Raw genomic sequence first — 15,125 nt, 5'->3', positions numbered from 1 at the left:
ACAAATAACCAATAGAAACAAGTAAAAGATCTATTGTATTTTTTGTTAACGATCCACTTTTTCCTCCTAAACAAAGCTAGTTATTGAGATGATCTTGAAATGACGGCAGCTGTAATAATATAATAATATGTATAAATCCTACAAACAGTGATAATGCAAAACTCCTGCCCAGACACTCCCTAAACACGTCAGAAATACGCAGACTCGCTTAAAGTGTCCAATTTCTCTACAATCATGGCTCATGCTTGGATACTGTCCTGTCATTATGACTGTAAAAATGTAAGCATTCAACCACCGAGTCAGCTAAACACAAAGCTGACTCTGCAAAAGCCCCGTTTTATGCTCGGAGAAATGAAACCATCCAAATCACATGATCTGCTGTGTTTCAGTATCAGCTGAACATGCATTGTTTTACTATTCCACACCGATAATGACACTTAGGTAGACCGTAAATCTCTTATCATTATGATGCCTAGTTGATTACTGGAGATAATTCACATTTTCTTTAATGTTCTTAAGGAAACTCCCAAGCAATTGGGACAAAGACAACAGGTCTGTTCAAGCTCAAGGTTGAAAATATCTCCGTCAGTTATGCTGGTTCAGCTACCGGAGTGTAATTATATTAATCTCATGAAGAAAGACCACATTAAACAATAAACTAACAGGTCAAACAGTGGTGTTTATAGAAACGCTTTTAAAGCATTGTGCAGGAGAGATCATTTTCAACAGCAGCTGAAAAGCTCACCAAGGAGTCAAACCAAACAGGTCTGGATGATTTAAATGCAGATGGAAATAGTAAATAACTATGTCAACATTGGTAACAACAGCACACATGTTATGAAAAAAGAATTCTAACAGGAATTAAAAGTGAAAAAAACCTTTAAACTGGATTGCGCTATAGTATAACATGTAATTATACTGCATTATCGTAAATCATGATTCATTTTCCAGGTATTGTGGGTGTCATAAGGAAACAGTGATGCAGTAATGCAGCCATGCAAGTGAATTTATAGTCAAAAATAAACAAAGAGGAGAAATCAAAAGTTTTCAAACACTTGTAAGAGAGATGAACAAGGGACTCAATTGATTCAAGACACTTTATGTACACTTTGTGTAGTGGATCTGATATTGAACTGACACAACAGCACGGTGACTAAGTGGGTAGCACTTTCACCTCACAGCAAGAAGGTCCTGGGTTCGATCCCCAGGTGGTGCGGTCCGGTTCCTTTCTGTGTGGAGTTTGCATGTCCTCCCCGTTTCAGCGTGGGTTTCCTCCGGGTGCTCCGGTTTCCTCCCACAGTCAAAAGACATGCAAGTGAGGTGAATTGGAGACACTAAATTGTCCAAGACTGTGTTCGATATAACCTTGTGAACTGATGAACCTTGTGAGTAATGAGCAACTACCGTCCCTGTCATAAATGGAACCAAAGTGTAAAACATGACATTAAAATCCTAATAAACAAACAAACCCATCAATCTACACATAATCCCCCATAATGACAACATTAGAACATGTTTTTTTAATCCATTTATTGTCTGTTTTACCCCCATTTTATCCTATTCAGTGGGTCTGATTTATTTGGCAAAAGGTAGGAAACACCCCAGACCAGTCGCCAGTCCATCACAGGGCACACGCACACACATACAATTTTACTTGCTCCAATTAACCTAACTTACATGTATTTGAACTTGTGGGAGCAAACTGGAGCACCCAAAGAAAACTCACACAGACACAGGGAGAACTCCACACAGAAAGGACCCGGACCGACCCACCTGGGAATTAAATCCAGGACCTTCTTGCTGTGAGTTTTATCACAACACACCAAAGAATATTTTCCCCTCATATTGATAGAGCACTTTAAATTGTCTTATACCTTCTACTCAACACTGGAAACACTAAAAGCCTGAGTTAGCTTTTTATATCCTTGCCCTGATCTATGCTGTGCCACAGTTTAAACACAGAGATTCAGAGAGATAGTACTGTTCCAGGTACACTGATCAGCCATAACATTAAAACTACCTCCTTGTTTCTACACTCACTATCAGGACTCTCCCAGAGGATCACCACAGAGCAGGTATTATTTAGGTGGTGGATCATTCTCAGCACTGCAGTGACATTGACATGGTGGTGGTTCGTTAGTGTGTGTTGTGCTGGTATGAGTGGATAAGACACAGTATCGCCGATGGAGTTTTTAAACACCTCACTGTCACTGCTGGACTGAGAATAGTCCACCAACCAAAAATATCCAGCCAACAGCACCCCTTGGGCAGCATCCTGTGACCACTGATGAAGGTCTAGAAGATGACCAACTCAAACAGCAGCAGCAGATGAGCGATCGTTTCCGATTTTACATCTACAAGGTGGACCAACTAGGTAGGAGTGTCTAATAGAGTGGACATTAAGTGGACACGATATTTAAAAACTCCAGCAGCGCTGCTGTGTCTGATCCACTCACACAAGCCCAACACACACTAACACACCACCACCATGTCAGTGTCACTGCAGTGCTGAGATTGATCCACCACCCAAATAATACCTGCTCTGTGGTGGTCCTGTGGGGTCCTGACCATTAAAGATCAGAGTGAAAGCAGGCTAAAAAGGTATATAGAAAAACAGATGGACTACAGTCAGTAGTTGTAGAACTACAAAGTGCTTCTATATGGTAAGTGGAGCTGATAAAATGGACATTGAGTGTAGAAACAAGGAGGTGGTTTTAATGTTATGGCTGATCAATGTATATTTTTCATGCAGTCAAGCACAGAGAACACAGAGAAAATACTAAATGTACTAAATTATAATCACTCTCTGGGAATGGCACAGCTACAAATTTAAGCGTCAATAAAAAAGCATCTACATACATCAGAATATAATGCATTGTTGATAACCGTTATTGCAAACAATAATTTAAACATCAGCAAAATCAGATTACAGCTGGACACCCAGATCATCAATGTCTGAGTTAGCTATAAAATGAGTGAACATTGTTTCAAAGGTCTCTGGCACTATTTCAGCTTCAGTGCCCGTCATAAGCGCTATCATCTTTTAGGGTTAATAATCGACAAGTTTCAGTCTTCAGAGGAATTTGGACATTAGAAGCATCATCCATGTCTGCTCTGCTTTGGTGGAATCTATAAACCATCCTAGATAGATCTGTAACCACAGTCTACACTGAGAAACCCAACATAAACAACATAAAATTCCCTCACTTGTGTGAACATTTACTTCTTTTGATTTTGTTAATATAACAGCCTGCAGACCATTGAAGAAGAGGAGTTTTCAGTTTTTCCATTTTAGAGATGATAGGGTTCAATCTTAACTGTACACACCAGATACTTATCTCATGAGTCTAATGCAACTTCACAGCCAGTGTGCTTTTTTTAAATTCAACCTGTAATGGGTCAGCGAGTCCTGACAGAGCTTTCACAGCCTGGCTGCCCACATTTTACCTCGAGAAATCCTACAACATGACTAATGTGTGTTTAACATTCTTGTAAATGGAAGTGTTCAAGTGCTGCCATCCAGATTAATTATTGACCATTTCAAAGAATCTGCGTGTTAATGGAAAACAACAGTGTGTCTAATGCTGGCACAGTCAGTTTCACTTCAGCTAAAGATGAAAACACAGGGTACACCAAGTGCTGAGTTCTGGTCAATGTAACCACACAGAACTAGATCAGAAAGTGCCAAACTTGGAAGACAGTTTTGTAATATCATTGATTCTGTACACCTGTTAGCAATATTTATTTATTTATTAGGATTTTAACGTCATGTTTACACACTTTGGTTACATTCATGACAGAAACGGTAGTTACTCATTACTCAAGATTCATCAGTTCACAAGTTTAATGCCAAACAATTTAGTATTTAGTATTAATGGACAATTTAGTATTTCCAATTTACCTCACTTGCATGTCATTGGACTGTGGGAGGAAACCGGAGCTCCCGGAGAAAACCTATGCAGACACGGGGAGAACATGCAAACTCCACACAGAAGGGACCCAGACCGCCCAACCTGGGGATCAATCCCAGTACCTTCTTGCTGTGAGGAGACGGTGCTACCCACTGAGCCACAATGCAGCCCTGTTAGCAATAAATGTGGCTGAAACACCTAAAGTAAGGAGAAGTGTTAACATTTTGCGGCATTGCGGCATTTAGCAGATGCTTTTATCCGATGCTACTTACAATTACGACTGAATACGACTCATTTGATCAATTGGGGGTTAATTGTCCTGCTCAGGGGCCCAACAGTGGCAACCTGACAGGCTTGAACCAGCAACCTTTGATTACTAGTCTAGTAACTGAGTTACCACTGACAAATCATAACTTACCTACACATGCTTAGATGTGAACTATATTTAATCTGTATACAAAGATACAAAAGGACACCCTGCTCTGTATTTTCTACATGCCACAGAGAATGGTAGGATGTTTATTGCTTAATTGTATCTTGCAGTACACCTGTCTGGGTGTGGCCCTCACTAAGCTTCTCCACTTATCTATTTGGTTAGTCAGTGACACTAAACAACTCAGCAAACTTTTTTCAACTGTATCCCAGGTAATCTTTGGGAATGTGGCAGAACTGCAGTGCATGAAATTCAAGTCGAGAGCTTTAGTTCACAGCAAACATCAAAAAGGGAAAACAAGTGAGCGGCAGTTCTGCAAGTACAAATGGCCTGCTAATGAGAGCTAAAACAAAATTGGTCAGACTGGTTTAAGCTGACAGGAGGGCTACAGTAACTCAAAATAACCATTGTTTGCTGTTATTTCCCACTGTATCCAATATGTTAACAGATGACCACATCAGGTTTCACATTAGCCAAGAACAGGAATCTGAGGCTACAGTAGGCACAGTTTTAATGGTTGGATTTTTTTTAAAGTAAATGTACATTAACATGACTTATATCTGTCAGCCATTTATTTAAGTCTTTCAGCCACATAGTTGTTTAGTCTTTTAATTTAGTCTAACTGACAAGCAGCGGAACAAGAATCAAATTTAGCTTTGAATATCTTTGTTTCATGTTTAACAGGTTGTGGGCCATCCAGGTGTTTTTCCCCTACTATTTTGCTTACTGTGGAATACACGCCTGCCTGCCATGCATGTGTGTCTTTTGTACTTTACAAAAAATAAATGAATAAATAAATAATAAATTAATTAATAAAAATAAATGACATATTAACATACACTGATCAGCCATAACATTAAAACCACCTGCTTGTTTCTACACTCACTGTCCATTTTATAAGCTCCACTTACCATATAGAAGCACTTTGTTTCTCTACATACTTTTTTAGCCTGCTTTCACCCTGTTCTTCAATGGTCAGGACCCCCACAGGGCCACCACAGAGTAGGTATTATTTAGGTGGTGGATGATTCTCAGCACTGCAGTGACATGGTGGTGGTGTGTTAGTGTGTGTTGTGCTGGTATGAGTGTATCAGATACAGCAGAGCTGCTGTAGTTTTTAAAAACCGTGTCCACTCACTGTCCACTCTATTAGACACTCCTACCTAGTTGGTCCACCTTGTAGATGTAAAGTCAGAGACGATCGCTCATCTATTGATGCTGTTTGAGTTGGTCATCTTCTAGACCTTCATCAGTGGTCATAGGACGCCGCCCACAAGGCGCTGTTGGCTGGATATTTCTGGTTGGTGGACTATTCTCAGTCCAGCAGTGACAGTGAGGTGTTTAAAAACTCCAGCAGTGCTGCTGTGTCTTATCCACTAATACCAGCACAACACACAGTGCAGTGCTGAGAATGATCCACCACCTAAATAATACCTGCTCTGTGGTGGTCCTGGAACCATTGATGAACAGCATGAAAGGGGGTTAACAAGGCATGCAGAGAAACAGATGGACTACAGTCAGTAATTGTAGAACTACAAAATGCTTCTGTATGGTAAGTGGAGCTGATAAAATGCTATGGCTGATCGATGTATATTCACAAGTGTTATGATTTATTTGCATTTCAAGTTTTCAGATTTTCAGGGCTAGTTTAATAGACAGCTAGGCCACCCAAGAAATATCTACCTACAAACCCCAATTCCAGAAAAGTTGGGCTGTTTTGTAAAATGCACCAAGAAGAAGAATCTGTGGTTTGTTAATTTTCCTAAATCCTTCACTGACAAAAGTAAAAAGAAAAAAATCCAAGGTTTTTATTGACTGTGTTTTACAACATTGTATTTTGTAAATATAAACACATTTAGAATTTGATGGCTGCAACATACTTCAAAAAGTTGAGACAGAGGCAAGACAAGAGTGAAAGGTTTATAATGTTGAAGTTGCAGCTTTCCACAATAATCAAGGAAACAGGTAACAGGTAAGGAAACCATGATTGGGTTTAAAAGGAATTGGGTTTACAATGGATGTCTTTACAAGCAATGGTGGGTTGTGCTCACCACTTTGTGTCAAACTTCAGGAGAGAATTGCCAACTGGTTAAAACAGAACATTCTCAATACAAGATCACAAATCATTTAGTCTTTCACCATCTACTGTTCATAATTTTGTGGAAAAATCAGGGAATCTGGAGAGATCTCATTGTTCAATGTGTGTGATCCTTAAGCTCACAGACAGCATTTCATGAGAAACTGTCATGCTATTATAATTTACATAGACACACTTAAAATAGTTTGCTGCTGCATTAAAAAGTGAACCTGAAACTTTATTACACAAACAAAAAGATGTACATAAATTTTATAATGTCCCTTTATTCTTTGAGCCCGAGCTCATCTCAGATGGTATGAAAGACAGTGGAAACGTGTGCTGTGGTCAAATGAGTTTATGGTTCAGCTTGTTTTGGGGAAAAAACAGACATCAAGTTATTTTTGCCAAAGATCAAAAGAACCATCCAGACTGTTATCAGTAAAAAATGCAAAAGCCAACATGGTATTTGGTGCATCAGTGCCCATGGCATGGGTGACTTGCATATGTGTACAGTTACTGTTGTCGCAGAGGTGTATATTGGAATTTTAAAGAGACACATGCAGCCATCAGGGTGACATCTTTTTACAGGAAGTCTATGATTATATCAAAACAATGCGCCATAATCGTAGATACAGAATGCATGTGCTTGATTGGCCTGCCTGCAGTCCAGATCTGTCTCCTGTTGAAAGATGACCACAGACTGATGTGCAGACAAAATCTTGTATCAAGCTAGAATGGACAAAAATTCTCCTAGTGACATCAGTTCCCAAACCTTTAAAACGTCTTAGTAATAGAAAAGGTGACTGAACACAGGAGTAAACATGCCTCTGTCCCAGCTTTTTTGGAGTGTGTTGCCGACATTAAATTCTAAATGCTTTTTTTTTTTTACAAAATACAATGAAGCTGATCAGTGAAAATGCTGGACATCTTTTGTTCTATTTTTATCAGGTAAACAAAGATTCAAGAGTATAAACAAATCACAAATTCTTCTTTTTATTGGGTTTACAAAACGTCCCAACTTTTGTGGTTTGTATTTTTACTTAATACATCAAATTTTTTCGCTTAAAAGTAACACGTTTAGGAAGTAGCAGTCTGATACACTAACCACCCACTACTGAGAGTTTGAGCTCTCAAATTGGAGTCTCAGACTGTGCCTGAGGAAGAAAAAGGTGTTTAAGGTTTCTCCACATTGATGCTGCAACTGCAGCCCTAGTCATCTGGTCGAGACACCAGTACAAATAGTGAAGGAACACACAGGGCACAGCATAACTATTCATACTGCTTTCTGTAGAAATCCACTGCTAGCTGGTGTTAAAAGAAAAATCCCCCAAATTTAAATGTTTCAGAGGTTAATCTGTGACCCACCATGGCTAGCATATGGGGAAGTGACAACAGCAGAGGAACTGAAAGAAAAATGTCAAAGAACATCAGATCTTTACCTGCACTGAAACTAAAAAGAAAGTGTTGAACATGCTGATTCTTATTTAATTAAATGTAATATTGCTTGGGATTTTTTCATGACCAAACATGTGACTTGACCTTATTGCACGTGCTTGTTTTTCACTTAGACTGTCTGGTTAGACTGCTTAGTCAATAATTATAATAAAATATATATACACTGATCAGCCATAACATTAAAACCACCTCCTTGTTTCTACACTCACTGTCCATTTTATCAGCTCCACTTACCATATAGAAGAACTTTGTTGTTCTACAATTACTGACTGTAGTCCATCTGTTTCTCTGCATGCTTTGTTAGCCCCCTTTCATGCTGTTCTTCAATGGTCAGGACCCCCACAGGACCACCACAGAGTAGGTATTATTTGGGTGGTGGATCATTCTCAGCACTGCAGTGACACTGACATGGTGGTGGTCAAGGACGGATTAAGGATAGTCTGGGCCCCTGGGCAAAGAGTTGCCCAGGGCCCCACCCCCCTCCAAAAACATAAATAAATTAATACATTAAACAACCTGTCAATAACTAACCCTAACACAAGAATCTATTTTATATAAGTTTCTTTCTACTCTTCTTTCTTGCAAAGTCATCCACTAATTCATCAAAATTAAGCTGTCTGACCAAATCTGATTCAATGGCCAGAAGTGACAGTGAGTTCAGGCGGTTTTGGCGCATCCTAATCCTGAGTTCATTCTTAATACGAGCCAGTTTGGAGAATGAACGCTCCCCTTCACAATTTGTGATAGGCACAGTCAAAAAAAGTCTAAGTGCTATGTAGACATTTGGAAAGGTTGACTGTAAATTCAAATTTGGTTTTGAGCATTTTACTAGGACATTTTTCTTTTGCTGTTATGAATGATTTGTATTGTATCAATTCATCTGCCAGGCCCATGTTCAGATCTGAAAGATATGCTGCAGCAAGTGAGTTAGCCTTTAAAGTGAGCTCACTGTTGGACATACTGTCAGGCAAAATTGCTAAATTAATTTGTGTCTCTGCGCTTAAGAGAAATTGAACATAATAATTTTGAAACAATACAAATTCAGAAACATTAAGTAAGGGCCTGAATCGCATATTTGCAACAAAACGTCTGTTATGAAATATGGTAGCTTGCCTGGCAATTTGTAGGTCCCTAGAAAGTCAAGGAGCCATGGTAAACGACTTCTATGGAAGTCAAGGGCCCCATAGCAGGGGCCCTCGTGATCAAGGGCCCTCTAATGGTATGCCCTGCTCTTCTCTAGGGCCCCCTGGTAGGGGCTCTCATAACCAGGGCCCTCTACAACAAGACTGAGAAACAGCTTCATTCCCGAAGCTGTAAGACTCTCAAACTCCACCTCGCCAAACACTCTGCACTGACACTTTCAGAGTACACTTGGACACCTTACATTTACGCACAATAAGACACTTGCACCTGGTCACTTTATTATGCTGCTACTCAGTTCTACTACCCATGCTTATAAGTTAAATGCACTCTTATTGTTCATGTTGCTGCTACATTTCTACATTTTTACATTTCTACATTTTTACATTGCTACATTGCTACATTTACTTCTACTTTTTATATTTGTAAATATTTTTCATACTATGATTATTCTTTTGTATTGTATATATTAGATATTTTATTGGGTGTAACTGGGACCTTGGGTCATAATTTCGTTCCACCTCATGTACCACATGTGATGTGAATGACAATAAACCCTCCTTGATCCTTGATGGTAAGTGGAGCTGATAAAATGGACAATGTGTGTAGAAACAAGGAGGTGGTTTTAATGTTATGGATGATCGGTGTATATTGCAATAGAATGTTTCTTCTATGTTCTTCTATATTCTTGTGATGACAAGTACAATCTATTTGCTTTGGTAAACAAAAGTGAATACAAGTTAATAATCTTATGTTAGCTGAAGAAAATCTTTCTTTTTTTTGTGGACAACAAAACGTCAGTCAGTAAAACTATTTACAAAAAAAAAAAAGCCAATGCCAATCTGCCTTGTACTAATTGGCATGGGGTGATTCTGTTAAAAGTTTGACACTTAAAGCCCACCCTGCCCACCTTCCGTCCTTATTCATACACCACCCTCACATCCATGCCCATCTGCCAACAGTGAACTGTGACAAAAGGAAAGTGAAGAGGGGGATGGGAAATGACTGAGCTGCTTTCAGTCAGGCTAACGTTTTTCAACCCCCTCGAATAGGATTTTGGGAACAAGGGGTGTGGTGTGAGAATTCATGAATTATGGAAAAGCTTGAGGCTACTTAAAGGATCCAGCAGATCAGGGGGCCAGGCATGTTCCGACATGTCGTCTCTGGTCTCACGTTTTCTGAAATTTGTTGATCTTCGACTACGCCTGTTCAGAAACGTCTTTGTGTCACTTTTACTGTCTACTCTGCCTTGTTTTTCATGTGGTTTTCCGAATGCATGTTTATTAGTTATGAACCACGGTATCAGCTGAGACCTTGAACAGCTCTAAGTGTCAAAGGATTAAATATAATGTACTTTGTAGTGTTTAAAGAGGTACTGCACAACTTTTAATTTCACAAACAATAGCTAGACTGATGCCTCTTCTATTCTCTGCACTTGTTTTTTAAACTGTTGGCACAAGGTGGACCAACTACGTAGGAGTGTCTAATAGAGTGGACAGTGAGTGGAGACAGTATTTAAAAACCCCATCAGCGCTGCTGTGTCTTATCCACTCATACCAGCACAACACACACTAACACACCACCATCATGTCAGTGTCACTGCAGTGCTGAGAATGATCCACCACCTAAATAATACCTACTCTGTGGTGGTCCTGTGGGAGTCCTGACCATTGAAGAACAGGGTGAAAGGAGGCTAAAAAGGTATGTAGAGAAACAGATGGACTACAGTCAGACTACAATGTAGAACTACAAAGTGCTTCTATATGGTAAGTGGAACTGATAAAAAGGACAGTGAGTGTAGAAACAAGGAGGGGATTTTAATGTTATGACTGATCGGTCTATATCAATTACATAAAAGGATCTTGTACAAAAAAAGGATTGCAAGGAATAATCTGGAGAAAGTAAAACACATAAAAACAAACTTGCCCAGACTAGAAAACTGGAGAGTGAAGAATTTGATCCAAACAATAAAACCTTTCAAAAACAGTAGCAACTAAACAGAATGCTCACATTAGATTATACAGGTATGTACAAATTCCACAGCAATTACTCTAATCGAATAAAAAGAGAAAGAAGTTCTACTGAAACAATCAGCCATCAGTATTTATATGTTGTTGTGTAGGCCAGTAAAAAGTTAATGTTGGTGAATAAAAAGTACATTTAAGATCCTAAGTATCAAGTGTGTCCTTGATACTTCAGTCATCTAGAAATTTGATACTTTATTCTGTGATTGAATAACTTGGTGCTATGAATGTAACAGGGTCACATATTGTCTGGACTGGATCTGGTTTTCATGCCAGGGCAGGTTTGTATTTAATTGTTTGTACATCCATACAACTGCTTTAGCTCACATGACTAAACTAATTTACATGACTCAGGGACAGTGTGACAGAGAAGATGGTCCTAGCCAAGCTCACAGGTATTACGATCAATCCCTGCATCAATCAGGGTACAGAGGACCACACCAAGTGCATATCCCTGACTGCATCTGCCAAGGTGCAGAAAAGAGTGTTTTTAAAGGTACCTACTCCCTGCCTATCAGAGTGTATGATGCCATCATATGATCTATTTAATCATGAGAAAACAGCACAATCGTAATTTATTTTGCATTAATGTAACTTTACAAATTTTACCATTATACTTCATGTGTTTGTTTTGCAAATCGTTTATGCACCACTGTAACATGATATGCAAAGCTGCTACCGACTATTGTGTGTCATTGGAGAATATCAGCACCTAGTTTCATTGGATCACTATACCAATCAGGACTTCACACTACCTCATCTGTTCAACCCTTGCCTGTTAGCATCATTTAGGTGTTTATATGTAAACAATTATCTGTAATATAATGTATTAGCTACATTGACAGCCTATATTGACAGTTTAACCCAAGATAACTATTTCTCATAATAAACACTTACTGTATTGTGTAATAAAAGATATTCTAGGAATATACAGATACATGCTGTCAACAAATATCGTAATTAACTTCTCTACCCCAGCAAGAAGGTCCTGGGTTCGATCCCCACGTGGGGCGGTCTGGGTCTTTTCTGTGTGGAGTTTGCTTGTTCTCCCCATGTCTGCGTGGGTTTCCTCCGGGAGCCCCGGTTTCCTCCCACAGTCCAAAAACATGAAAGTAAGGTGAATTGGAGATACAAAATTGTCCATGACTGTGTTTGACGTTAAAACTTGTGAGCTGATGAATCTTGTGTAACCTGTAACTACTGTTTCAGTCATGGATGTAACCAAAGTGTAGAACATGATGTTAAAAATCCTAATAAACAAACAAACTGCTTTACCCTGATCAGCGTTCCAGCAAGTCTAAAGCCTACCCAAAATGTACAGACGCAAGGCAGTAAAACACTTGACAGCATACAATCTGTCATAAAGCAACAAAGTCTGACCTCTTTACTATACATATAGTCTTCTTACAGATAAGGGTAAGTTTATCTTTTTCAGGACACAGAGGAAACCTGACAGACAGGAAGAGAACATGCCAAATTCTTCAAAGACTGTAAACAGGGGCTAGAATTAAACATATATTTGCAGAACCCTGGAGCTGCACAGCTTTGCAAAAATTCCCTCCTGTAAATCCACAGAATTAAACAGAAATGTTTTTTAGTTTTTTTTCACTGACTTAAAGAATAATAAGAATAAGAAGTTTACATTATAATGGCAAAACATCCTTCCATTTTCAACATGCAAGAAAATGCAGTGTGTATGCATCTACAAAAAATTTATGATGATTTTAAAAAGAAAAGAACAGTACTATGCAACAGTACTATCCATATTATTTTGAGCTAAACAGAATAGTATCTAAAGGTAGGATTTTTACTTAAAATGGGTTCCCTCCACTTACTTGCCACAGTAAACTATGCAGGATAACATACAGTATATGCATGACATCTCAATGTCCCATCCCAACTGTAAAAAATTATTCTATTTTTTTGAATTATAAAGAATTTTTTATGATTTTAGGGTTTGTTTGTTTTGTTTTATTAGGATTTTAACGTCATGTTTTACACTTTGGTTACATTCATGACAGGAAAGGTAGTTAGTTATTCATTACACAAGGTTCATCAGTTTACAAGGTTATATCGAACACAGTCATGGACAATTTAGTATCTCCAATTTACCTCACTTGCATGTCTTTGGACTGTGGGAGGAAACCGGAGCACCCGGAGTAAACCCACGCAGACACGGGGAGAACATGCAAACTCCACACAGAAAGGACCCGGACCCAGGTCCTTCTTGCTGTTAGGCGACAGTGCTACCCACTTAGCCACCGTGCCACCCATGATTTTAGGGTGATTGAGCATGCAAAACATGTACAATGTTTGCCCGTACTATTGTTTAAATAAACACACTATCTGTATTTAATTTATTAAAGAAATCTAAAAACAAATCTAAAACACTAGTGGATTTCCTTAAAAGCAAAATTTGCCACTCAAGATGATTGCAATAAAATACCTTAGGATCACATGTCCTCTACCTAAATCTGCTAAGACTTCTTTCTATGTTCTTTTTTTCTTTACAAAAAGGTTTCACAATTTTTATTACAAAAGACATGTTCATAAACATGTATTGTACATCTTGAGAGAATAGAAATCAAACTCATACAGTATTTTTTGGTTTAGTTTGTAAACTTCTCATGACAAAGGATTTTACTGGCATATCTTCTTTCTTAGTAAACATGCAGAATAATGCAACTTTAATCTCTAAAACAAAGTGTACTATAACTGGATGTTCAAAACTATTTTGGAGCTACTTCACTGTGCATTTACACTATATGTATTTATTAAAAGACAATAATCCATTCAAAAGTACTTGAGTTTTTAAGGAAGCAATCATAAAGTGTAATACAAAAATGCTTTTTAATTCCCATAGTTAAATTCTATTGCCTTTGACAAAACTGAATGAAGACTTTTGCCTGCAGCTAGTAAGGTGTTCTCTCCCATAAACTCTTCACACCACAGTAAACATGCTGAACCACACAAAGCCCCCTGATGCAATGTTTACTCAGAACAGAAAAGCAGCAAGTGTAAGATCTTACCTCCAGGATCCTGTCCAGAGCTGTTTTGTTGAGACATGGGTAATCTCTCAAGATCTGTTCCTTCTGTTGGTTATAATGGTTCACTGCCAGTTTCCAGTTGGGCTCCTCCAGCACTTGGAAGATTGCAGCCCCGATGGACAGGTAGAAAATAATAGCTGATGTCAGTAAGGGCCCTTTATCCACCATGCTTAGACTGGCCCTTGTACAGAAAATCTTTAGTACAGCATAGCAGCCGGATGTTTCCTCAGACTGAGCTCAGTACTCACACAGTTTCAGTTTCTACACTTTCCACCTCATATAAACAGCTTCACAAACTTCCAGAGCTTCAGCACCGAGTCCAGGTTGAGAGTGTTACAGTAGCGGAGTGTGTGTGGTCTGTGTGTGTGTGTAGTAACCGGACAGCAGCAGTAAGAGCAGCAGTAATGGTCAGTACTGTGCAGGAGTGTCCATGTGCGCTGTGCTTTTCTCACTCGGAGCGCTTGATTAAAGCGCCCGAATAAAGCAGGACGACCAGGAGGTGTGGTTTTACTACGGTGGCCCAAATGTACACACACACACACACACGCACACAACAAAACACACAACACACATAACATCACAAACACACACAACAAAACACACAACACACATAACATCACAAACACACACACAACAAAACACACATAACATCACACACACACACACACACACACACACACAACAAAACACACATAACATCACAAACACACACAACAAAACACACAACACACATAACATCACACACACACAACAAAACACACATAACATAACAAACACACACAACAAAACACACAACATCACACACAAAACATCACACACACAACAAAACACACAACACACATAACATCACAAACACACACAACAAAACACACATAACATCACAAACATAACATCACACACACAACAAAACACACATAACATCACACACACACAACAAAACACACAACACACATAACATCACAAACACACACACAACAAAACACACATAACATCACAAACACACACAACAAAACACACATAACATCACACAATAAACAT

General features: G+C 38.9%; 1 protein-coding gene across 1 annotated transcript in view; it reads right to left on the bottom strand.

The window, feature by feature from the left end:
• kcnk5a (potassium channel, subfamily K, member 5a) overlaps positions 1 to 14,332 on the bottom strand; it is a 35,032-nt gene extending 20,700 nt beyond the window's left edge. Inside the window, exon 1 of the mRNA XM_063007768.1 lies at positions 14,070 to 14,332. Within this exon, the coding sequence (XP_062863838.1) occupies positions 14,070 to 14,255 (186 nt within the window). The 5' untranslated portion in view covers positions 14,256 to 14,332. The remainder of the gene's footprint in view (positions 1 to 14,069) is intronic.
• Between the last annotated feature and the right edge of the window lie 793 nt (positions 14,333 to 15,125).

Source organism: Trichomycterus rosablanca, chromosome 13 (genome assembly GCF_030014385.1).
Source record: "Trichomycterus rosablanca isolate fTriRos1 chromosome 13, fTriRos1.hap1, whole genome shotgun sequence".
NCBI classification, from domain to species: Eukaryota; Metazoa; Chordata; class Actinopteri; order Siluriformes; family Trichomycteridae; genus Trichomycterus; species Trichomycterus rosablanca.
The sequence above is the reverse complement of the archived record's forward strand: the minus strand, read 5'-3'. Positions and strand labels throughout refer to the sequence as shown.